Source organism: Pseudorasbora parva, chromosome 2 (assembly GCF_024679245.1).
Source record: "Pseudorasbora parva isolate DD20220531a chromosome 2, ASM2467924v1, whole genome shotgun sequence".
Lineage (NCBI taxonomy): Eukaryota > Metazoa > Chordata > Actinopteri > Cypriniformes > Gobionidae > Pseudorasbora > Pseudorasbora parva.
Window position 1 is genome coordinate 44,365,803 of NC_090173.1, and position 25,607 is coordinate 44,391,409.

General features: G+C 38.6%; 1 protein-coding gene across 4 annotated transcripts in view; it reads left to right on the forward strand.

The window, feature by feature from the left end:
• trip10a (thyroid hormone receptor interactor 10a) overlaps positions 1-25,607 on the forward strand; it is a 37,380-nt gene that overhangs the window by 8,781 nt on the left and 2,992 nt on the right. Inside the window, exons 2-15 of one of the 4 annotated variants that reach the window (XM_067421368.1) lie at positions 1,480-1,595; positions 5,738-5,794; positions 6,403-6,550; positions 7,728-7,790; positions 11,771-11,875; positions 12,065-12,193; positions 12,321-12,467; positions 12,726-12,914; positions 15,967-16,131; positions 17,159-17,182; positions 20,795-20,904; positions 21,115-21,247; positions 21,326-21,414; positions 25,416-25,540. In XM_067421368.1, coding sequence (XP_067277469.1) covers positions 1,480-1,595; positions 5,738-5,794; positions 6,403-6,550; positions 7,728-7,790; positions 11,771-11,875; positions 12,065-12,193; positions 12,321-12,467; positions 12,726-12,914; positions 15,967-16,131; positions 17,159-17,182; positions 20,795-20,904; positions 21,115-21,247; positions 21,326-21,414; positions 25,416-25,540 — 1,600 coding nt within the window. The remainder of the gene's footprint in view (positions 1-1,479; positions 1,596-5,737; positions 5,795-6,402; positions 6,551-7,727; positions 7,791-11,770; positions 11,876-12,064; positions 12,194-12,320; positions 12,468-12,725; positions 12,915-15,966; positions 16,132-17,158; positions 17,183-20,794; positions 20,905-21,114; positions 21,248-21,325; positions 21,415-25,415; positions 25,541-25,607) is intronic. The other 3 variants (XM_067421375.1, XM_067421384.1, XM_067421391.1) reach the window with 3 other exon arrangements.

The window sequence follows — 25,607 nt, forward strand, 5'->3', positions numbered from 1 at the left end:
ATATGCTTCATAAATAGAATATTTTATGGAAGCCCATAACAAGATATTTTGATGGATTTAATTTAGATTTATTTTGTTTTAATATTTTTTTTGTACTTTACCACCAGAAAACACACACACACACACACACACACACACACACACACACACACACACACACACACACACACACACACACACACACACACACACACACAATTAAACACGAAAGTATTATGCAATCATATTGCATTTCCTTATATAAAACCCTTTTTATAAAATTGAGTCAAGAACCCTATTAAAGCTTTTTTTTTAGCTATTAAAGCGAATTACAGTCTGAATTATATGAAAAAAACAATTCTGGCTAATCCAAGCTTTATAATGTGAGTGAATGGCAGCCCAAAATTTAAAGCCCAAAAAAAGTGCATCCATCTATTAGAAAAGTAATCGACATGGCTCCGGGGGATTAATAAAGGCCTTCTTAAATGAACCGGTGGATTTTTGTAAGAAAAATATCCATATTTAAAACTTCATAAAGTAAAATATCTAGCTTCCGCTGGACAGCCTTCCGTATTCAACTTACAAAGAAAGTGTAAAGCGCACTTCAAAACACTTACACTACGCTACGGCCGATGTTATGCTTTTTCCATAAAATGACTACGGAAGTCAGTTTGCCGGAAGCTATATATTTTAAATGTTAAATATGGATCTTTTTTTAATAGAAACCCATTGATTCATTTCAGAAGGCCTTTATTAACTCCCTTAAGCCATGTGGAGTACTTTTATAATGGATGGATGCACTTTTTAAGGCTGCTATTATAAATCTTGGAAAAGACCAGGAATTTGTTTTTAATATAGCAAGCCAAAATGTCAAAAAACGAGTTGGATATATGACATTTCTGAGCCAAATACACTCCTTCAGGATTTTAACAAGTTTGGGAAAGTTTTTCAAATATGGCCCTGTATGATGTCATAAAGGGTGGAATTCCTTGCATGGGCACTACTTCTCCCGGATGAGCGTATGCACACATCAACCCGAGCAAGAGCGCATCGTGATTTATTTAATAATTTTTAGCTCCGCTCACAGCACTCCACGCTGTTTTCGGAAAGAATCAGTACAGTGTATCTTTCTTTGATAAGTATGATAAAACAAAATACTCTTCACTGATATGAAGGATGAAATCCTCTATTGGTACTCAATATTAACATGAGATTAGCAGAAATTGTATGTGGCATATACTCTTTAACGATTAATTGTGCAGCTCTTGTATGGCATGGTAAAAAAAAAAAAAAATCAGAAAGAAGAAAGTGCTTAAATGTGCTTAAAGTGCTTTTATGCTTAAATTATGAAAGATAAATAATCCTAAATTGTAACCATTGTTAGAGGCGCAAGCGTCAGACCACCACCATCAAATTATCTGGATCAGTGTCTGACAAATCAAAATAAGTAAAACATTTTTGACATGTTTATTGAAGAACTGTTCTCTTTTTATATTTCAGGACCAATATGAAATCCTTGATAAACATACACAGTCCGGCTTGGACTTGGTGGAGAAATATGTGAAGTTTGTAAAGGAGCGAACCGAGATTGAACAGAATTATGCCAAGCAGCTAAGGTAAGAGATCTTAAAATCTAGGCCATCCAGTTTGCCTAGTGTACATGTGTATGCATGCTTGTGAATGTTTATCCAGAGCTAGGGCTGATTGTGAAATATTTGGGTCTCATGACTTGTTTGGGGCAGAACTGAACTTGTTGGCACCTCTGAGCTCTAGCATTGGCCTCGGCCCAGAGGATAAGCATATCCGCGCCTGCTCCCCCTCTCATTCATGACTAGGCCTTGACAGTCGCTTGATCTCTGTCAGACTGTTTCGCCTGCTACCTCGCCCGCTACCTCTTTCTTTCCTCCCTCCCGCTCGTTCTGAGAGAAGAGAGGAAGTGGAAGCAGACGAGCATATGACTAAGGGGATGTGGATGGATAGTGAAAGTGTAAAGCTTAGCATTGGCTTCTTGTGTGCAAAGGAAGGAAATAAATGCACCCTGGTTTTGAATAGGATGGCCTTCCTTATTTAACACATTTCATTACTTTCATTTTGTAGTCCAGCTCTTTGGATTACAAAATTGTGTTCGGTCAATCGAAACTAAAACATGCCTCAGTGTATGCCCGCGCTTCTGTCATAACTGACCGTGACAAATGGCAAGACCAAAGAGGATATGGTTTATGAGCCAATGACTATAAAGAAAAAGAAAAGGAAAAAAAATATAAAGTTAAAGATTTACAGTGCTTCACATGATTTCGGAAAACTTTTATACCATTTTCAATAGTTAAAATTGAATATGGTCTAGCCATCAAGTAAGTAATAACAATTTCTTAAACAACATTAATTCATAAAAAACATTGTTGATGTTGAAATAACTTTTTTAAATAACCTGAAATAACTATAAGCTGAAATAACTAAAGCAATACGATTTAAAAAAATGTTTTTATTGACTTTGACACATGCTTATGAGGGTCTACAGGGGACCTCTCTGATACATATTGTATTTATTTATTTATTTATTTATTTATTTATTTAAATGTATTTTTGTGGGTTGAATCACTTTGTCAATTATACCACATGATTTTTTTCTTCTTTCTTTTAAATTTAAAGGGGTGATGAATTGAGAAATCCACTTTCCCTTGAGCTTTTGAAATATATAAAAGGTCATTGTAATATTAGAATATCCAGTAAGTTTCAGAGCTGAAAACGTCCTTGTTAGTCAAAGAAAAGCTTTTATAGACACCAGGCCCAGAAAATGACCGTGTGCGAATCTTGACGTCATCGTGTGGCGAAACACAGAATAACGAACAGAATAAGCACGTCTAATTCAGTAGCCCCGCCCATCGACTCACTCTGAACTGTTCGGCTCAAGGCTGAAATAAACATGCCTATGAAGATAGGAAGATATTGTGCTGTTCCTGGTTGTGGAAGAACACAGTCGCTGCATAAGCTTCCTTCAGATCCTAATATTAGGACTGCGTGGTTGAACTTTATTTTTAATGAAGTTCCAGCTCACGTTGGGAAGACATTATACGCGTGTTTGTTTCATTTAACTGCAGAATTGTTTGTAAACAAGTCTCAGGCCTAGCTGGATTTGCAGACATATTGAGGCCCTGTCCACACGAACACGGGTATTTTCAAAACCGCAGCTTTTTCTACGCAGTTTGGCTGTTCGTCCACACGCGAACGCTGTATCCGGTTACTAAAACCAGACTTTTTTGAAAACTCTGGCCAGGGTGAAGATTTTTAGAAACTCCGGTTACAGCGTTGTCGTGTAGATGGTGAAACCGGAGATTTCGGGTTTTTAAATTGAAGTGCGCGCCGTTCTCTCCTTTGTTTGATATCAGATTTTCCACATCTCCTTTTGATTTACGTAAGTCCATTCTATGCGGTGGACTCCACTAACAGCGCTTATCACATGTATAGTATCCTACAGATACATGTTCAGTTATTTCATTGTATTGCAGAACAAAGGCGCCAGAATGCAATAATACAAAATAGTAAAGCAAGTGTGTGAAGCTATTACAGTCCACTTCGGCCCTGCACCTGTGTATACAGTTGTCACTGAGTCTAGGCTTGGGCGGTATCCAAATTTTGATACCGTCAAACCTCCTCCCTATTTTACCTCGGTATACGGTATTACCGTGAATAATTAAAACATTATGATGTAAGGCTCAGACAGCGTCAACAAACTGTTGGCTTGGCATATATATATATATGTATATATATATATATATATATATAGGCCTATATTTTTATTTTATTTTTTACATTTGAGCCCCTGCCCCTGAGAAACTCTCTGCACGTTTTATGCTTACCGTTATGAGACAATTGTCAGACAATTGACTTTTTTTTTGTGAGTCCCATGTCCACTTGATTTTTGTGGAGTTCATGCTTATTGCTTACATTGCCAGCTGTGTGACAAAAGGCTTCGGCAATATTACAGCATAGTCCGAGGGTGCGCTCGGTTTTTCATCCACGCAGCAGTGAGGATGGTGGTTTCGGATATGCGCCCTTAGGTTCAAGGTATTTCCATCTCTCGCGGTCATCTTTTTGTTGCACAATTTGCAAATTGCCTCGTCTGTATTTACCGTCAAAACCCAAAATACTTCCAAACTGCAGAAGTTGTGTTCTTTTTCGATAATAACTCAGTGCCCGACTCGCCGTCTTTTCCCCTCTCTCTCTCTCTCTTTCTCATCCACGCTGTCACAACAACGCATACACATATTTAGGCATTTAATAAATAAATAGTATTTAATATGTAAATAGTTTAATTAGTTCAACTTATTAAATATTTAATAATTAATTGTTGATCAGCAATATGTAAGTTGATCTGTTTTTTTTTTTTTTTTTTGACGGTTTGACGGTATTGAAACTGATACCGTTGCTATTTTTAGATCCCGCGGTATACCATTTTACCGTATTACCGCCCAAGCCTAACTGAGTCCAAAGCAAAGGAACTTGTAGGAAGTGTTTCACTTGAGCCCATGGCATCCCTGTGCAATCCCAGTGAATGGGACCCATGTGGAAATCAGGCAGCCAATCATAGCGTAGTTTTGCGTTCTCATGTGGACAGATTTTTTTTTTTAAACCATGCTTGTGTGGACGCGATTGTTTTTTAAAACGGAGGAGGAAAAACTCCGGTAATAAAAATACCTGTGTACGTGTAGACTAGGCCTGAGATTAAAACACAATGCTGTGTTTGAAGATTTTCAAATCAAATCATTAAATATGCTAATCCAATCCTAGCCGTGGGTGTTTACTTCCCAGTCTCCAGTGCGGCACGCCCATCAAAACCCAGCGTTTAGGAGGAGAGCCTCAAAACCAGTGTAGAAAATAGCCTATTACTTATTAGTTATGATGTTTTTGAACATTAAAACCACACAGATGTCACTTGACCCTAGACAACAGTATAAAAGAGTTTAAAAGCAAGTTCATGACACCTTTAAAAGAACAGCAGTCCACACCTCAACTATAAGAATACTTTTAGATCATTATTTTTCAAGCTGATGAATGATAAAAATATTGAGCCACTCACAATCCATCATGGTGTAAAGAGCATTTAAAGCAGTAGATTAAAAAAAATCCTAAACATGCTTAAAATAAACAGAACAATATTGTTTGCTGACATGGATGTTAAAATGGTTATAGTTATCTGTCATATTCCCTATAATCGCTATCTCTTTCTGAAAAAAAAGTTTCTCTATTGATTGGACATTTTGGCCACCTGAGCAAAAACATTCTTTTACCAGAATATATAAAAACTAATTGATGTATCTCATCATATATCATATATCATCACATCACATATCATCATCATCATAACACTTGCTTGTTTTATTCTCACAAGGGGATTTTTTAGGGGTCCTTGCCATTTAAAAAGTTTGAAATTCCTGATATAGACGATAGATATGGAAACTCCCTTTCTGCCTGATAAATGCAAAGTATTATGGTGAGAATAATGAAAAAATGTCCCTATGATTTAATTCCCCTAAATACTCTGATGTCTGTGTTTTGGAAAGAACAAATGTTCTGCAATCAATGCCCCATGCAAATGCTTCATGGCCACCTGCTCCAGCAGGACCTCTGCAGTTTTCGGTCTCCAGCATGGCATGTTATGCAACCTTTTGCTATTTGAAACTTGAGCACTTTCAAATGACATTTATTATGATGTTGTTGATCCGGCCATCAGGCAGTGTCTTCTTTTTCTGGTTGCTAGGAATTTAACCAAGAAATACAGCCCTAAACGAGGCAGCAAAGAAGAGCAGGAATGCAGGTAATTTTGCACGTTTCAAAAGCTGTATGAATTAATTTCCCTCACAATTGTGATGACAAGTGAATTGTCCAACCTGAACAATGTGCTATTAGAGAATAAAGCTGACAAATCCCCAGTCACGATAATCAGTTCACTGTGGTACGCTGAGCTATGTCTGATGTTGCTACGGTGGCTGAGCAGCAGGACCTGTGGGGCCGTTGCCATCTCCAAACAAAAAGCGCATGAGCTCAACAAACAAGCACATACACCTGTAAATGACTTTACGTATGCTCCCTCTGGAAAGCAAAACTAATGAAGTCACTCATGGAAATCAGGTAGTATTTAAATCAGCCACAGCCACAGGTGATGAAACAACATTTGCAACACATTGAACCTCCATAATGTGGCGTAGCTCAGAGTGAAACATCAGATTTTGATTGGATTGTGAAATATAAATATAATATAATTTTGACTGATGATTATTTCTTAACTTGTTTGCAACCCCCAATGAGTTTTTTTATTTAGTTTGAAAAGATCGGTTAATAAATGCGCATGATTTTTAAACTTGCAGTTATCACAAATGACTAAAAGAAAGTCCTAAAGATCTCATTCGTATCACTTTTCTTCAGGTTCTCCAATCACCAGGCCTTTCTGGACATCCTGAATGAGATGAACGACTATGCAGGCCAGAGGGAGCTTATCGCTGAGAACATGATGATCAATATCTGCATCGAGCTCACGAAGTACCTGCAGGAGCTCAAACAGGAGCGCAAGATGGTGAGCGAACGAGAACGAAAACGAGAGCGGCAGATGGAGAAACTGGGCCATGCTTAAAATAAAGCATGCTGTGGGACGGAGGGCTGGGAAGGACACAGAGAGGGGGATTGTGGGTATGAAGGAGAGGCAGTGGAGAACTTGTGAAGAAACATTATAGTCTATTGGGGAGGAAGTCTCTTTTTGATTTGTGCCACACTGTTCGAGGAATGCTTTGGTTATCTTCATAAACAACAGTTGATGCTCATCATATAACCTCAGCTGTCTTCTCTTGTTTATCACTTGGAATTTATGGGACTCTGCTTTATTGTTTTTGCTTCCTAAGGCAAAAATCACTATTACAATTGCTCAACCCTGCATGTCTCTGATATAGATTAGACTGATGCCTCTGATTTATTTGATAAGTGATCATATTTTTGCCTGGCAGAATGATATTACGGGTGGGAAAAAAGTCACATGTAGAAGGAGGGTCCTGAGTTCTATCCAGGGTTTAGGATATCAGAAGCTTTTGGCTGGGCTCTTTTGACATGGGCCAGTAAGCAAACATTTGTATATGCCCTAGCAACCTCCCAGAACAACCTAGCAACCACATAACAATACACTAAAACAATTTAGTACCAACCGCATATAGTGCCCTGACAACCATTCACAACAATTTTTAGCAATAACCAAAATTGTTTAAAACACTTTAGCTACCATAAGCAACACACTGGCAGCCACTATGCAAATTTGCAATGTTATGGACGTAGCAACAGATCTTTTCTCCTGTATTGTGATGTACATCACAGTGAAAAGGCCTATCAAAAATGTAAGATGGGGAGTTGGTTTTGTGCTTTAGCTGTTGATTGGATGGAGATTTGAATATGAACGTGCAGTCAATACTAAGAAAATTTTACTTGAGATAATGATTAATTTAGAAAATATATAGGAATCATTTTTATTTTATGCAGACCATTTTATGGTTTTCAGTTTTGTACAAGAAAATATGTTTTTTGCATCTTTTTTTGATATGATGTCAGAAAGCCAAAAGTACAATTACCTCTCTCTCTCTCTCTCTCTCTCTCTCTCTCTCTCTCTCTCTCTCTCTCTCTCTCTCTCCTCTCTCCTCTCTCTCTCTCTCTCTCTCTCTCTCTCTCTCTCTCTCTCTCTCTCTCTCTCTCTCTCTCTCTCTCTCGTACAGCATCTGTCAGATGCCAAGAAAGCCCAACAGTCTCTTGAGAGCACCTACAAGCAGCTCGACAATGTAAGTTTCTCTCTGTGACATGTTGTGATGAGACCCTGTTGTGGGCGTTGTATCAAACTCTGTGCCTTTGAGCGTATCACTCTGAGCAGACTGTCAGAGGCTTGCGTTACGTCTCTTTGTGGCGTAAGTGCTGACAGTGAGGAGAGTGCTCTTTTGTAGGACGACTGAAAGTGATTGTTTACTGATTGTTTCTGTGGCTGTTGTGTTTGCTCAGGTGTGGGTATGGAGTGTAAACAGAGACCCATTCAAATATTTTGATATGCAATGTAATATCAAACTTATCTCACTTAATAATGGGCAGCTATTTCAGATTTCATTAATAATTGATAATGATGCGCATCTGGAGTGCACATTACTTTAAAGGAACAAAGTTGTTTTAGATTAGATGATCTCTCTTTAAAACTACTATTGTTTTTTGCTCTTATAATCATTTACACTGGGGTGGTGATGAAGGATTAGTTCACTTTAAAATGAAAATCACTCCATGATTTAATCACCTTCAAGCTATCCTAGAAGTATATGACTCTCTTCATTCAGGTTAGTTTGATCGGAGTTATATTAATAAATTTGCTGATGTTTCCAAGGTTTTTAATCTAAGAGAACGGGGCTCACGAGTTTGAAGCTCAAAAAAGTGCATCCATCCATCATAAACATACTCCACATGGCAAGTAAAATATCTAGCATCTGTCAGACCGCCTTCCATATTCATCTTTTTTCATAAGATAAAAAGTGTAACTGACGCATATATTTTTCTAATAAAAACCTATCGATTAGCTTCAGATGGCCTTTATTAAATATACATTAGGTTAAAAACAAAGAAAGTCCCGCACACTATCTACTTTCAAAAGTATTAAAATGCTTTATTTGCCATCAGGCATATGAAGTTCATGGGACTGAAACGTTGCAGCAAATGAAGCATTTTGGATACTTTTACAAGTAGGTCGTGTTTTTGATTTATGACTTTTTCCTACACACCTATCCATTACTTGTAGGTGTGTGAGGGTAATTGTTCATTAAAGGGGTACTTCAGCGCTGGGAAGATGAATCTGTATTTAAACTGGGTCATCAATGTAGTAGAAATGTGAAATTATTTTTGAATTTGGTGCCTTCTAGACTGAGAAAAGACAGAAAATTTATTTTTGTCTCATGGGGATAAAAGACTACAATGCCCAGAATGCTTCGCTGCTACTAACTTGATTACTGTGACTGAGTTGAAGACACTACAATTAAAAACTGAACGTGTCTGTTAAATATAATGAGTGAGTCACCGCGCAAGTGTCACAGTGACAGCACTGAGCACTAACTGCAGGAGTGATATTACATTTAACATCATGAGCTGATGTATGAGCTCGTGATGAGAGCTGAGGTAATCACGACTACACTCGCGGCATACATTCACAACGCGAGTTCAGTCTGGCGCGTTTCAGTTCATGCCTTTGCAAACTTAACTTTCATAGAAATTAATTTGAGAAGTTAAAACACTTATATTGCTCTCCATACCTCCGTTTTAATGAGTGTGCCTGTAGCTGCGACTTGAGCTCTCCCTGCCAGCTGAGTGTAATCTCCCATCCCCCATGCGTGAGTTCAAAACATGCGGAAATGGCTCCCTCTGCTGGCTGTAGTCTTTAACCTTATTCCAAACATTCCTCCTATGATGCAAATATCGTCAATTTCCATCATAGGAGGAATTTTTCCAGAAATAAAATGCATAAATCTCTTGTCTCAGGGGGATATGAGGGGGGAAAGCACAATCATTCGAATATACTCTAGGGTTTCTACTGATACAAGGCCATATGCTGATCGCTGAAGTAACCCTTTAAGTATATATTAGGTTATCGTTAAGTGAGGGTGCTCCAAAACTATGACAATTTACATACAGTCTTGTTCAAAATAATAGCAGTACAATGTGACTAACCAGAATAATCAAGGTTTTTCGTATATTTTTTATTGCTACGTGGCAAACAAGTTACCAGTAGGTTCAGTAGATTGTCAGAAAACAAACAAGACCCAGCATTCATGATATGCACGCTCTTAAGGCTGTGCAATTGGGCAATTAGTTGAAAGGGGTGTGTTCAAAAAAATAGCAGTGTCTACCTTGGACTGTACAAACTCAAAACTATTTTGTAGAAAAAAATTTTTTTCTGGGATTCAGCAATCCTGTGAATCACTAAACTAATATTTAGTTATATGACCACAGTTTTTTAAAACTGCTTGACATCTGTGTGGCATGGAGTCAACCAACTTGTGGCACCTCTCAGCTGTTATTCCACTCCATGATTCTTTAACAACATTCCACAATTCATTCACATTTCTTGGTTTTGCTTCAGAAACAGCATTTTTGATATCACCCCACAAGTTCTCAATTGGATTAAGGTCTGGAGATTGGGCTGGCCACTCCATAACATTAATTTTGTTGGTTTGGAACCAAGACTTTGCCCAGTTTACTAGTGTGTTTTGGGTCATTGTCTTGTTGAAACAACCGTTTCAAGGGCATGTCCTCTTCAGCATAGGGCAACATGACCTCTTCAAGTATTTTAACATATGCAAACTGATCCATGATCCCTGGTATGCGATAAATAGGCCCAACACCATAGTAGGAGAAACATGCCCATATCATGATGCTTGCACCTCCATGCTTCACTGTCTTCACTGTGTACTGTGGCTTGAATTCAGAGTTTGGGGGTCGTCTCACAAACTGCCTGTGGCCCTTGGACCCAAAAAGAACAATTTTACTCTCATCAGTCCACAAAATGTTCCTCCATTTCTCTTTAGGCCAGTTGATGTTTTCTTTGGCAAATTGTAACCTCTTCTGCACATGCCTTTTTTTTAACAGAGGGACTTTGCGGGGGATTCTTGAAAATAGATTAGCTTCACACAGACGTCTTCTAACTGTCACAGTACTTACAGGTAACTCCAGACTGTCTTTGATCATCCTGGAGGTGATCATTGGCTGAGCCTTTGCCATTCTGGTTATTCTTCTATCCATTTTGATGGTTGTCTTCCGTTTTCTTCCACGTCTCTCTGGTTTTGCTCTCCATTTTAAGGCATTGGAGATCATTTTAGCTGAACAGCCTATCATTTTTTGCACCTCTTTATAGGTTTTCCCCTCTCTAATCAACTTTTTAATCAAAGTACGCTGTTCTTCTGAACAATGTCTTGAACGACCCATCAATTTTCCTCAGCTTTCAAATGCATGTTCAACAAGTGTTGGCTTCATCCTTAAATAGGGGCCACCTGATTCACACCTGTTTCTTCACAAAATTGATGACCTCAGTGATTGAATGCCACACTGCTATTTTTTTGAACACACCCCTTTCAACTAATTCAACTAATTGCCCAATTGCACAGCCTTAAGAGCGTGCATATCATGAATGCTGGGTCTCATTTGTTTTCTGAGAATCTACTGAACCTACTGGTAACTTGTTTGCCACGTAGCAATAAAACATATACTAAAAACCTTGATTATTCTGGTTAGTCACATTGTACTGCTATTATTTTGAACAAGACTGTATATAGAAAATATATGTAATATTCATTCAAAATTAAAGTGCACTTACCATAATAGCAGCTACTTGCCATACATGCCTGTTCCTCAAATCAGTCACATGTTCACACATTTACTTACACTTCGTGAATGGCAAGTAGTGCACTATATAGATAATACGGCGCGATTCAGACAATGGAAATATGCTTACCAGTTGGCCGAATTAAGTCTTTGGCACCAGTGTCATGTGAACCCCTGCCTTCACAGGGACTATAAATTTGCCACATGAATGCGCAAAGCAGGTTTGAATTCAGTGATGCTAAATGCCTTGTTTTATTTGTGTGTAATAGCCAGTAGAAATATGTCTGAGGAACAAAGAAAGTGATATAGGTTTGGACCAACATGAAAGTAAATGACGACACAATCTTAACTCTTGGGTAAATTATCTCTTTAATTGCTGCAAATAAGAGCACTGTTTTTTTTTTTTTTTTGGTAGAGTAAAAAACGATTTGAAAGGGAGTGGAGGGAAGCAGAAAAGGCTACTCAATATGCAGACAAAACAGATCAAGACCTCAATGCCACCAAAGCCGACGTGGAGAAGGTATTTATATGTTATATTATTTATATAAAGTTTTCACAGGTGTTGCCACACCCTTGTATGCACATCCTCCCATCCATCCACCCATCCATCTCATTTCCATCATATCCAAATGCATTATTGTTGTTTCCTTGTTCCTCTTTATGTACAGGTGTCTGATTTCACTTTCTTTGTCTCTGCATGTAACCATAGGCTAAACAGCAGGCACATATGCGAACACACATAGCAGAGGAGTGTAAAAACGACTATGCTGCACAACTTCAGAAATACAACAAAGAACAGAATCAGTTCTACTTCACGGACATGCCCCTTATTTTCAATGTAAGAAGCACATGCCTCAGTCCTAACATGTCGAGGCGCATCTTTTCCTGTCAGCTTAATGTTGGAATGATCCCAGGCATCTTTCAGACTACATACTGATTGCTATATGCATGTTTTTTCACTGCAGAAGCTGCAGGACATGGATGAACAGCGTATCAAAAAGATGTCGCAGGGCTACATTTTGTTTGCAGACACTGAGCGTCAAGTCATGCCCATCATTGGGAAGTGTCTGGAGGGCATTACCAGAGCTGGCACGAATGTCAACGAGAGGAACGTGAGTTTTTAGTTGCATTTATAGAAAAGCGGTTTCATTTCCTGCTCTCATTTAACCAGGGGTGTCCAATCCTGCCCTGGGAGGGCCACAATCCTGTAGAGTTTAGCTCCAGTCCTAATTAAAGTATGAGTGGGCATTACATTAGGACAAGACATTAGCCCTCCGGGAGAAGGATTGGACACCCCTGCATTAAGCCAAAGGCTTTGAGTCAGCCCTATGCAAGATGACAAGTGTAGCTAACACTTCTGTATTATTCAGGACTCTATGGTTCTCATAGAGCAACATAAGTCTGGGTTCGAGAGACCAGGAGATCTGGAGTTTGAGGACTACAGTCAGGGCATCAACCGGGCATCCTCGGACAGCAGCCTGGGCACTCCCAAAGGTCCCCTAGAGCTGTTGAGCAAGAACAGGAATAAAACCTTCCGGTTGTTTAATAAGAAGAGCAAGGTAGGCCTCACTACTCCATGAGTATCCAGAGTTTTTTCTGATGAAATTCTTGTATTCTTTGTGGAGATTCCCTGCTAGGAAAACCTTGTCATTCCAGCCAAAGGTGGCCAAAGCTTAGGTAACCATCTCAACCAGATCCCACGGGCTTGTCCATACTTTTCTAACAATTCTAACCAGGTGGACTTGGATTCCAACTGCTGATACAACCATCTAAATCAGAGGTGTCCAATCCTGCTCCTGGAGGGCCATAATACCTAATAAAAGAGTTAAGCAGCGACATATCTGTCTGGAAGTGTCTAGTGATTTGATTTGAAGAGCTTGGTTCAGATGTGTTTAATTTAGGTTGTAGCTAAACTCTGCCGGATGGTGGCCCTTCCAGGAGCAGGACTGGACACCCCTGATCTAAATGGAGCTTTAACAAATTTGACCAGCTAGAACCAACTTTCAACCCAGCCCCCAGACCTTGAATAGTTGGTTTAAGTTTTATTAAGGTGGCCTTCCAGGAGCAGAATTTGACACTCCTGCTCTACAAGACGATAGAGGAGAGTCACAGTCTGAAAAGTAACACCGGGCTGGCTTGAGATGATTTGTGGGTAAGACATTGTTTCAGGTCTTTGAAGAGTCAGACTAGAAAAGGTATTAGAGCCAAAGCTGTGGTCTATTGCACCATTCGTCTCCCTGCCACAGCTGAACGATGCATGATGTTTAAATCAACCATCACCCTTCCATACTCCAACTCTCAAGCTCTCTGGCGCATACAACACAGATCCGTTACGTTTTTTCTGTACGCACCCTTTGCATGGCTATCTGGCTGTTAGTGGGAATTGAAAAGCCCCCAGCTCTGTTGTTTAGCTCAGCGTGTGACCTAGTGCTCATTCTGCTGTGTCTGTGCTTTTCTTTGGGACACTGCATCCCTCTGCTATGGGCCTTAACACACACACAAACACACACTACTGCTATTATATGCTGTATAATATATCCTTCAGTCCCATCACAATGACACCTTTGTGCACTGTGTGTCATCAGGAAAGATGCTTGGTTGCATCTGGTTAAGTTGTTAAAGAGAGAAAATCCTCTTAAAATGAGGCAATGCATTAAAACATTCCCTTCTCTTTAGCCATGTGATAATTCAGAGCTCTGTATAGGATTCAATGGATCTTTCTTTGTCCATGTGGCTTATATAGTTCTCAAGTGTTTTCTAGGAACACTCCACCTTCATATTAATAATATCATTTCCTGCTCCTCCAATAATCTAATTTCCTGCTTGTTCAATGCTCTGCCGTCTTCACATGACCCTCGGCGCTTCCTCTGCCAGCCTTCCTGAGCTTGCCAGTTTATTTGTCCAGTCTTCCCTCGTTTAATATCTGTCCTAATCATTGTGCAGATCCATTCTTGCGAGTTAGCAAATATCATGGAGTTTTTGTCGTGTTTTACAAAAGTTGCACCTCAAATTTGCTTCCCCTTCACTTTACCCGTAGTAGTGTAGATAAAACACCTTCTTTTTTTCCTTGCCGCTTTACTTTTTGCTCACCGTGCATGTTTCCTTTCCGGCTGAGACAGTCACAATGTCGAGAAGCTAAGACCAATTTATGGGGAAATGCTTATTTTTAGTTCCAAGCTGTCATTCGTTTATAGCCATATAACTTTGGATTGTTTGATGAAATTTTAGGTTTTAAAACGGTATAAAAAAAAACTTTTATCAGGGTGAAATTTACTTGCTCTGTTCCACTTTGTGAACTGCCTACCTAGAAAAGGGTCATAAGCCCTCCTAAAGTAAAACATTTCAAAAAGTAGGGAGCAAAACTATGCTGCAATATAAGATGTCTTTCCAGCATCACATTTATATGTGTGATTTCATGCAATATTGTGTTATTTTTTGGTGCTAGGATAACAAGTCAGACTCTTTTTGAATCAACCTGTGAGCATTATTGAGTTTCTTGTGTGCTTTAAATACGTTTGTGCGTATTAGAATGACTAATAGCTTAGCTAATGTCAGCTTCTTTTGGATTCAACTCCGAGCTGTAGATTTAACTGTGAAGTTGTCTTTGTAGGCAGATCACTTTGTTCTGGAACGGAGCAAGTGCGCACAGCATATTCACTGAATTATCAGCGCTCCTTTTTATGTTTAGGCAGTTTTTTTTGCTATGCAATCAAACGGAAACCTCTGAATGTTGATTGGGCAAAAAGTGGTTCCTTTCATTTGATCCATAATGGGGTGAAAAAAGTAATAGTTTTGTAGATTGTTTACAATGATTATTCTTATGCTCCCTACAGTAAAAATTCTCCTGGAAAGCTTATCCATTTGGCTATCATGAATTCAATGTGATGTGCTCTCAAGTGATTTAGTTTGGAATGAAATGGACAATTTTGGGCTCATCTTTTTTGTCTTTTTACTGCTAAAGACCAGAACCTTTTTAGGAAATAAAAAAATAATAATTAAGAATCCTACATTGGATTTGTTGTAGGCATGTAATTCATGCCTTATTTTATGCTTATTTTTGTGCTGCCACATTAGAATCTTAAATTAGGTTAGTAATGATCTGTGGGTAATGATGGGTAGTCTGTCACACAATCTTGTCACCTATTTTTTTTTAGAAAGCTTTTTTTCATTAACATTTAAAGTTTGTATAGACCGTGGTAGTGTAATTTACATGACATCAATTTGTGGTGCCATTCATGTATGTTGATCTCATCCTTACAATCATTCCAGCATCTCTTGAAGGCCACATTACCCATTGAACTAGCCAAGACTTGATTGTTTTGTGATGGAGCCATTGTTTGCTTCTTCATCTGGCTGATTGCTTTGCTGGGGCTTGTGGATTTGGGGCTATTGTGGGTTTGGGTTTTCTCGTCTTGCTTCTCTTGGCTCTTGCTGAGGTTGGTCCAGTGTTGTCCTCGTTGCTGTGTTGATGTTGCTTTGAGGTGTTTGATGGTGTCTCTTTATTTTCCCTTGTCATATGTGTTTTTTGTTTGTTTTTACCCTTCCCACTGTCCCTTCTCCTGCCATTCTATCCCTGTGTTCCTCTGGGTTTGTGCCTGGTGTCTTTCCCAGCTTCCCTCGTCCTCGCTCAGTCCTTTCTCCACACCTCCCACCCCCTCGCCCGCTAACGGACCCCCCTCCCCCAAGTTTGGCCGGGACCCCCTGTCGTACTGTTTGAAGGAAATCAATAAGACAGTCAAACCCCGAATCTCTTCCTTCCGGACCCTCAAGAGAACGGTGAGTGTGACAGGTCAGGGATCAAGCAACCTTACTACACCTGTGCGCTGCTGCTGTTGGCGCGTCTCTTTAAGGCGTTCGGCAGCAGAGATTGATCTGATCTGGGTCTGATTAGTGGTCACATGCACATGAATGGTCACAATGAAGTAGGAATCACTGCTCTTTCATCACTCATCTTCAATCACAACAGCACCAGCTCTTTTCCTGCCACACTCTGTAGTAAACTTATAACGCCTATTTATCTGTAGCCAAGGCTGATATCACAACTAGCCAACTCGGAAGAACTGATAACAGTAGATGTCACCTATTGAATGCTTTGACTGAAATTTCAAACCCTCCTGTCAGTGAGTCTTTCACACTCAGCTCTTAAGAATGGAAGTTTAATAGCAAATTATACGGCTGCCTCTGATATTTCTTTCTCATTCTCATGCATTTCAGTGTCCCATATTGGCAGCAGATCAACATAAAGCTTGCTACAATAGGAACAGGATCAAAGCATGAATGTAACAAGTTGTTAGACTGATTTAGAATGCAGTTGTAACTTTGTCCTTTGAGTGTGATGCGTGTTTGTCCCTCTGGGGCTAGTAGTATGTTGTTTGTCGAGCTTCTGCGAGAACATGACTGAATTTGAATAAAAAATAGACAGTTCTGCCTTTGCTTTCTTATTTTGTTAGTCACGTAAGTTTAAGGCAAACACCAAAAATGCATGTTTACATAATCACTGTCGACAACAGTCAGCAATTTTATGCGGTTTGGATGAGATTTGAGCGGGGGGGTAGCATGTCAGTTGTTGAATCAGAGCTTTTTGGTTACTGATGCCATTATGCACATCTACCAGGGCTGTGCTAATACAATCATAGATCATGAATCATGATATTGCACTATACTTAAGGTTCCTACAATTGAATTAATGAAGAAGCAGGTCACACAAAAGCTTAAGCTTAAACGTGTTCAAAATTGCTTTTGGGAGATTCAGCACTAGTGTGATGCCAGCTTATAAAGCACTATTTATTTCTGTCTTTCTCAGTTTACTCCAGAGAAACCTAAAATGGTATGGGCCGTACTTGCCGTATATTTCACTTTCTCCGTCTCCTTTTTTTATTGGATTGTTTTCTGCTTCTGAGGATTTTCACATGGCCACCTCTATGTCTTTTCTAAAATGACGGATTTTCATTATTATAGAGATGGCCATTCTCTGTGAAAGGCAAAGCATCCTCTCTGGGTTAATTAACAGTACACTATCTATCATGGCTTTTAAGCGGTGACGTTCCATTCCAGGGTGAGACATTGTAACACAAAGGCATATAAACACAGAATCTATGCATTGATGCTTAAGCCAGGCTGTTATGGTGTACTGCATTGGACATGTGATATAGTTGCATTGATAAATCTATGCACATGGTGTAAATGCATTGAGGGTTGCTCAAAGGAGTATTCCTTGTTATATTAAATCATCTCTTCCTTTGGGTTTTTAAAAACAATGGTAAACAGCAATACACTTTTGGTGGAGGTCTATGAGGCAAGTTACAGAATTGTAAATAGAAGGTAAAAAGTATGAAACTGTCACACTTGTATAGTCAGTACTTTTCAACATTTATCTAGCATTAGGCTAGTGCTGCTATTAAACCTGTTTGCTCAAAGTAATATCCAACTTTAAAATCGAACCAGAAGTTATGACCGTCTTTTGTACTTTTTAAAACTAGAGTTGCTGTAGTGTCTAATCTCTTTCTTTTTACTTTGAAAACAACAGGCCTAGTTAGTCGCCAAAAAAATTCTAAATGTATGTGCGAGCTAAGCATACAGAGTATGTGCAGGTTAGGAAAAACTATGGAAAAAGCATTGTAGAAAAGCCATTGGGCAAAAGCCCACAACAATTACAATAGTCACACATAACCAGAACTTCATACACCTTGAAAAGTAGTCCTTCTTTGAAATGGTTATTTGGACATTTTTATACAATCAAATATTATAAATATTTTACTTAATATTATGACTGTCAATTTAACATGCAAATGTAATTAATTTGTTTTAGGAAAGAAATTGTGTGTTAAATTATGCTCAGATCTAATGCACTTGGACCCGCCCCGGACCTACGTAGGTCATCTTACATTTCATACAGTTGATGAGGACCAACATAATACAGGGCAACAACTCACTGTGTAATGAAGCCTATTGAATGTGGTTAGAATGACCCCAAAATTAAAGATAACAGGGCAAAAATGTCCCGTATGAGTTTTGTCTCATATTTATTTCATGATAGTTAAGCAATATAACACAAGTGCTTTTTTGTACCGAATAGCACGAGTGCAAATGTGATATTGATTTTAAACAAAAGTTCAATAAGTAAATAGTTAATATTGTGTTATATTTTAGACACAATATTGTCTGCTTCTGCTCAGTTTTTCCAACAAAAATATTACCTATAATACCAAAGTAGTGTGCATCTCCGATTAGCACACAGCGGTGTTTCAATTTGAGCAAATCAATCGGGTGAACCAATGATTCAGTGGCCCATTCATAACAAGAGCCATTTACTTCATTCCTGAATGAATCAGCAGTTTGAATGAATGGAAGGAACTAACTCATTTAGACATTTACTGACACCTACTGTCAGTTTTAGTTTCTTATTTAGTACTATAATAATAAAAAATGTCCATTTAAAGGCATACTTTAAATACATACACCCAATAAATGACAATTCTGTGATTTACTTACCCTCATGGCCGTTGAAGCTTTAAAGTTTGGGTAATATGTGATTCTAAAATTGGAGATACATTAAGGAAATAAACTGTTCATTAACAGAAATTCTTTCCAGTATTCTTATTGAAATCATAATTGTATTTATTCAGTGCTTGCCAAACACAAGTTATTTCCTTTTTCATTAACAGAGTTTGACGGTAACAGGATTGATGATTTTAAGCTTTTTAGCCAAAAACTTCACTTGCTATTGCTAGCATAAATGCCAAGAGCACATGGCACTAATGAAATCAGGATGAAAGACTTTTAAAACAACCGTGATCAGTGATACATTCTTTGTTAAATTTGATATAGTGGGAACAATTTTTGACTTTTACAGAATTGGTGTAATAGCTCTTGGTGTAAGAACTTTTTAGATTAAAATATTTTCTCAGAGCACACCTACCTTTCAGCTTCATATCTTAAGTGACTGTGGGAGATAATTCCGCCAATTTAAAAGCACAATATGGTACGGTAACAGAATTGACAATTGACACGATTTATGGATACACACACGCACACAAGACAAAAGTTATTTTTAAAACATTTGATATAGTAGAATTAGGAAAATTACTATTTAGGGCGTTTATAAATAAAATAAATTAAATCTTACCAAAATTGAAATAAAATATTAGGATTGCACAATGATATGCAAAAAATACATTGACTAATCTGGACAACAAGAAATCATGATTTTCAGCTATATAAGACTTTTTACAAAAAAATCTTATATTGATATGGCTTGTAACATCTTGTGATGCATGACAATGAGTAACACATTAAAATAACTTATTAAAAAGCAGAAAAAAATTACTTGGGACACACTAAATGTACCTGCAATTATAGAATCACCCTAATAAATTCTGTTTAATTAAATAAAATATTTTTTTTTAATATAATGTCTATTTGATGTTTTTCCATTTAACTGAATAATGACATCTTATCAGGGTATTTTCTGATTTCTGCCAGATGTGACTTAATGTGAATTAATTGCCACACTGTGTAAAAAATTACATGTAAAAAAATATATATATATCACTTAACAGCCCTGCTACAGCTCTGGAAAAAAATTAAGAGACCACTTAAAGGAAGTGTATTTAAGATTTTGGCCAAAACTGGTACTGCAGATAGGTATCCCCTCTCCCCCTCTCTCTGACTGAAGGTTGCCAGATATGCTGCAGGATCCAGCAGGAGCGTTTGTATCTGCAGCTGTGGTAACTAGCGCAGATCTGGCAACCCGGATGCCCAAACACTACTGACTTTGTGATTGGTAGATAGGTGGAGGGTGGAGCTTCAGGCACAACACAACATCAGTTGAGGGCTGCAACAATAACTTTTAAATGACAATATCCTGGCCGGACTACTGTTGTCAGTGATAGAAGTATTTGAAATTAACATGATTTTTTTTAATGACTAGTGACATATCAGGGCCATTTTATGATCAATTGAAATACATTTCTTACATACAGTTCATTTAACATTGAGAAACCAATGTTAAGTGGTCTCTTAATTTTTTTCCAGAGCTGTATATTTCATGTAACTGTGTTAACATGAATATTAGCTTCACAACTATGCCTTTACACTCCTCCAGTCACTCATAACCGACAGCATGTCACAGATTCTGTTCAAATGTTAGCTTTATTTAACCCAGGACATTCTTATGAATAAAACTGCTTATCACCCATTGGAGCATTTTTTATTTTTTAACTTGGTACACTACTTTACGAAGTGTGTAAGTGGAACAATTGTTACAGGCTGTTTAATTACCTTGGTGATGAATTGCTACTTTACAGCTTTTGCTTCTGCAAACCTGAACTCTTACTGTTGGGTCTCTGGTTCACGTCTTGTCTTGTGGTGTTGGAGGGGTGCTTGTGTGTTTGTGTGAATCTCAGTGAGTGACACTATCTCCCCATATTCATCTCCTCAGCCTGTGGACACGGAGGGCTTCACCCATCTTCCTCCTGAGCAGCGCAGGAAACGCTTGCAGCAGAAGATCGATGACATCAGCAAGGAGCTGCAGAAGGAAATGGATCAGAGGTGAGTTGCCTCTCCGACAACCATCTCTATGGCAACTGGCCACAGCTAAATCCTCAGGGTTACCGCGGTCTGGGCTTTGTTTACTAAGCTCTTCAGGTCTCTGAGGAATCAGTGGAGTTGAGTGACACAAGTAAACGGATCTGTTTGTTCTTTGTCTGTTACGATCAATCTCTCTCTGTCTTAAATAAATATATTTATATCTCTCTGCAGTGAGGCTCTGGGTAAGATGAAAGATGTATATGAAAAAAACCCTCAGATGGGAGATCCTGCCAGTTTGGCACCTCAGATCACTCAGACGGCACAAAACATGGAAAGACTGCGAGGAGATCTAAACAAATATGAGGTTTCAGTTTAGCTCTGTATGTACATCTTTATCCGCTTTATAAAGTCTTTCTCACACTAAAGTCTTGGTTTGTTGTAGTCCTGGCTTTCAGAAGCAGGAGGCCGGGGGGACTCGATACGATACTCCACTCACTCTCTGAACAATAATGGTGCTCACAACCCCAGCAGGTCAGTTTTATTTCAGCAGTTTACATGATTTTCTGATTATCTTTCTTTTGTTTCACAGCTATTGGACTAATACACTGGTCTACAGCCAAACTCCTTCTGAAATAATAGTAATGGGTCACTGAGAATTAAAAAATGTTGATTGGCTCTAGTTTTTAAGATATGCTATTGGGTCACTATATATTAGCCTGGCTCCGCCCTCCTACTTACTTCCGCTCATTTTCCTTCAGTACTCCGTCTGGAATTGTGGTATATTCTTTTGGTTTTCTCCGGTCGAATTTTAACTGTTCCAATCAGCAAACAGAGGGAGTGGCTGAGAGCGATTCGTTTGAGATGACATGCGTCACGACTAAACGCTAGCGATTGGTTATGGCAGATCCAGAGTGGCTCTGAGCAGATCCAATACTTTTAAACTTCAGCAGAGTTGAAGGACGTAAACGCTTGTCAGTGTGTAGAGTGGCCAGACTCTGTACAAATGAAGTGTACAAGAGTGTGGTAGGACCAGGCTAAGTATATACCTGGATGAAGGGAAACCAAACTAATCTTTGGTTTGGACAGTACTTGCTTTTATAGGCAAAACAATGAATGGGCATGTTCATGCACACCAGTAAGCTGCTAACTTACAATATCAGCTTATTGAAATAACCAGTTTTCCCCATTTTACATGCAAACCAGTAAACTGACAATGCAAGCAAACTGCGTTTACATGACTTTAATAATTAACCAGGTTATTACCTTGTAGTGACGTCAAAAATAATAATGTCTGTATCTGACTCCGAGTTTTCCAAATGTTATGTCAGTTGTAATGTTAAATAAAGCGTGCACCGTGTCAGCGGGAGATTTTCGGCTCATATTATTATCTCATGTAGTTACAGGAGCAGCGTTTTGACTGAACCTCTTCTACTTCTGCTGCATGAGATGAGAACACAAAAGGAGTCTTAAAAGAGTCTGCATTTCATGCAAAACGCTAGCTCTCTCTTTTTAGTTGCATTTAAATCTGCTTGAAGTTTGCGTTTTTTTTTTTTATTACCCCTCACACATGCGCACTTCAAGAACGGGTATGTAAACACAGCCAATGATGCCATCTGAAGCTGGTATTGTCATACATGAATGAATTGCTGTGTCTGAAATCGCTCCCTATACCCCCATTCCCTACATTAGCCCACTAATATAGTCCATTTGAAGGAGTGAATGAAAACGAATAAGTGAATTCGGACACTGTGTGCAATGGAAAGTGCTGCCACTTTTGCCTACATTTTAGGTATTCTCTGGCTATTTAGAGTACATAGGTTGTACACTTGTTAGTGTGGTGCATTATGGGATTGAAAGAGTGCATTAGATGACGTCACCTATGGTTTCAGTCACCACTACACAAAGCTGTTGACTCATGTAGTGCCCTATTTAATGGTTTTGGGCCGATTTCAGAAACAGCCGTGATTCCTAGAAGTCATGGATGATGCAGTCATATCGAAGCTTACAACACACTGCTGAACAAATTGCCCTATGAATGTCAGCTCTAAAAATTATACAGCTGGGGTGCAAGACTCCTGGAGGGCCACAGTCTTGCAGAGTTTAGTTCCAATATGCTATCCTGTAGTTTTTAAATAAGCCTGGAGGACTTATTGAGCTGGATCAGGAGCGTTTAATTAGGGTTAAAGTTTTGCACACTTGTCATACAGTGTCTGCTCTCTTATTTGTCAGTGTTTGGCTAAGGAGAAATCAAAGTGAGCAGAGATGTCTCATGATGCCTTGTTTGAACAGTGCAGATAACTTTAAATGGAGCAAATGGAGCCCATTAATGCTTGCAGACTATTGCTGGACCGTGAAGACATGATCCATTTAATGAATACATTGAAGTCCTGAAGAGGACTAAACCATGTACATAACGTTTTTTTGCCTTTTGTTTCATAATACATTTGATTTATATAAAGTGTTACACAAACACGACAGGTACTATCCACACAATATACATAGATGTAAAAACTGAAATATCTTGGAAACAGTAGCCAATCAGTTGTTTCATGTAATATTTGAATTCAGCACATCAAAATACTTAATAAATAGCACATTTTTGAAGCAGACAACTTCTAGACAAGTTGTAGAACAGTGTTATCAGCATGCTTCCAATAAACTAAGAATTGAATGTTGTATTCCTGCTACGCTCTTATGTAAATACCATTATATATAGTCATTATTAGTAATTATATGTAATGATTTAATCAACTCATTATCATCTGTGTCCTTGACAACCCCACGCGAGTGCAATGAATAGCTAAATGTAGGTCATGTTAATAAAAATCTCTTAAAGGGGTAGGTCACACTGAAATTAAAATAAAGCCATCTTTTACCCACCCTGCTGTTGTTGCAATGCCCTATGTCCTTCTGTGTTTTTCAGACCTCAAAAGCAGAAATTTTGAAAACTGTCCTGCACGCCCTTCTCTCCTCCATATAATGGCAGTGAATGGCAACAAGGCTAAAACCATAGACTGTGAAAAAATATGGATGTAGTGTCCGTGATGTCACCCGTAGGATTGGCGGAGAGGTGGGATGTGGGCGGAGCTTATGTGATGCAATGACTGACAGACAGCGGATAAATGTCTATCTAAAATGTCTAAATATGTTTTTTCCTGCTATTAATTTTAAGTTAAGTAAGGGAATTTTAACACAATTCCTCAATGAGATTCTGCTCCCTTCTGGAGCCTGTCCCTAGTGGCCAGTCGATTAATTGCAGTTTAAGTCACTTCTGTATTGGCTTCAACAGAAACTGGGGGAGGTTGCAGCTTGGTTAAAACTTTACAAAAAGGATACAACGTTTCAGGTAATGATACAGGGAGACACACACCATATATGGAAAGTGTTCAGGAGGCATATTATAAGGATTGAGAGAGAAACATTATTTAGTCAAAATACTAAGCTCGGCTGTTACACTGAGCGCGCTCCTGTGAGTGCGTACGAGCCGCTCATGCTTACTATAACTCACGCTGTTGTCATGGCACCCAGAATAAGCACACGCACCGTTTTAAGAAATCAGGCTCCATAGAAACAAACGCACTCCCATTAACATGCACAGAATAACAGCAAAGCTCAGTAGTTTGACTGAATAAGGTTTCTTTCTCATAGTACTTCTCCTTAACCCTTTCCATATAAAGTTTCTATATGGTGCGCATCTCTCTGTATCATTGTGATACTTTTCGTAAAGTTTTAGCCTTGTCGCCATTCACTGCCATTATACGGAGGAGCACGTACAGGATGTTTTTCAAAATTTCTCTAGTTTCTAAATTTTTACATTTCAATAGAAGGATATAGGGCATTGGAACAACAGCAGGGTGAGTAAAAGATACGTTTTTTTTTCATTTCAGGGTAAACTGAAACTTTAATAATACAAATATTACACAAATAGAGCAGGCAAACGTTAGAAGCTTTAGATGTCAATATATTGTGAAGTGGACCTTGTGTCCAGTCTGCAATCATTTTTACATTTTGGTATTATAGAATTTAATACACAGATCAGGGGCATGATTAAATTGGTTATTCTGTCATTACATCACAATTTAAAGAATTTAAATAAATAAAAATCTCTATCTTTTATTACTTTTTTATACTACGTATACATTGATCTGTGTAATGTTGATGACAACGTTTCTCTAGTACAAAATTAAACTTTTTACACCCCAGTTATTTGGGCAATGGAAAAGAAATTATGAGTTTTGAGTTACAGTATGTGTTTATAGTACATCAAAGCTCTTCTTAAATTATTAATGAAGATTTGTCCTCTTAAATGTTTGTAAAAAGCCATGATATCTCCTAGCTTAACTCCTTTTTTTTTCACTAAAATTGCTTAGTAATGTGCATATGCGGAGATATGAATAAACACAGAATTCAAATGAATACAGGAATATGCCAGCCGTCTTATTCAGATTTTTAGAAACCGTCAAATTGGTTTAATCTGGTCATGGCGATGGGATTGCGTTTCCATAATCTGAATTTTACTGTGCTCATTTTAGTCCTGGCGCTCTCTCAGATGACACGGACCCCTCCCATGCCATCTACACCGAGTTTGATGACGACTTTGAGGAAGAGGAACTCGCCGCACCTATTGGTCAATGCACAGCACTCTACAATTTCCCAGGTGCGTTTGAACGGCTTCACACAAGTGCTAACGTAGCCACCTCTTGACCTTTGACACTGGCGTCATC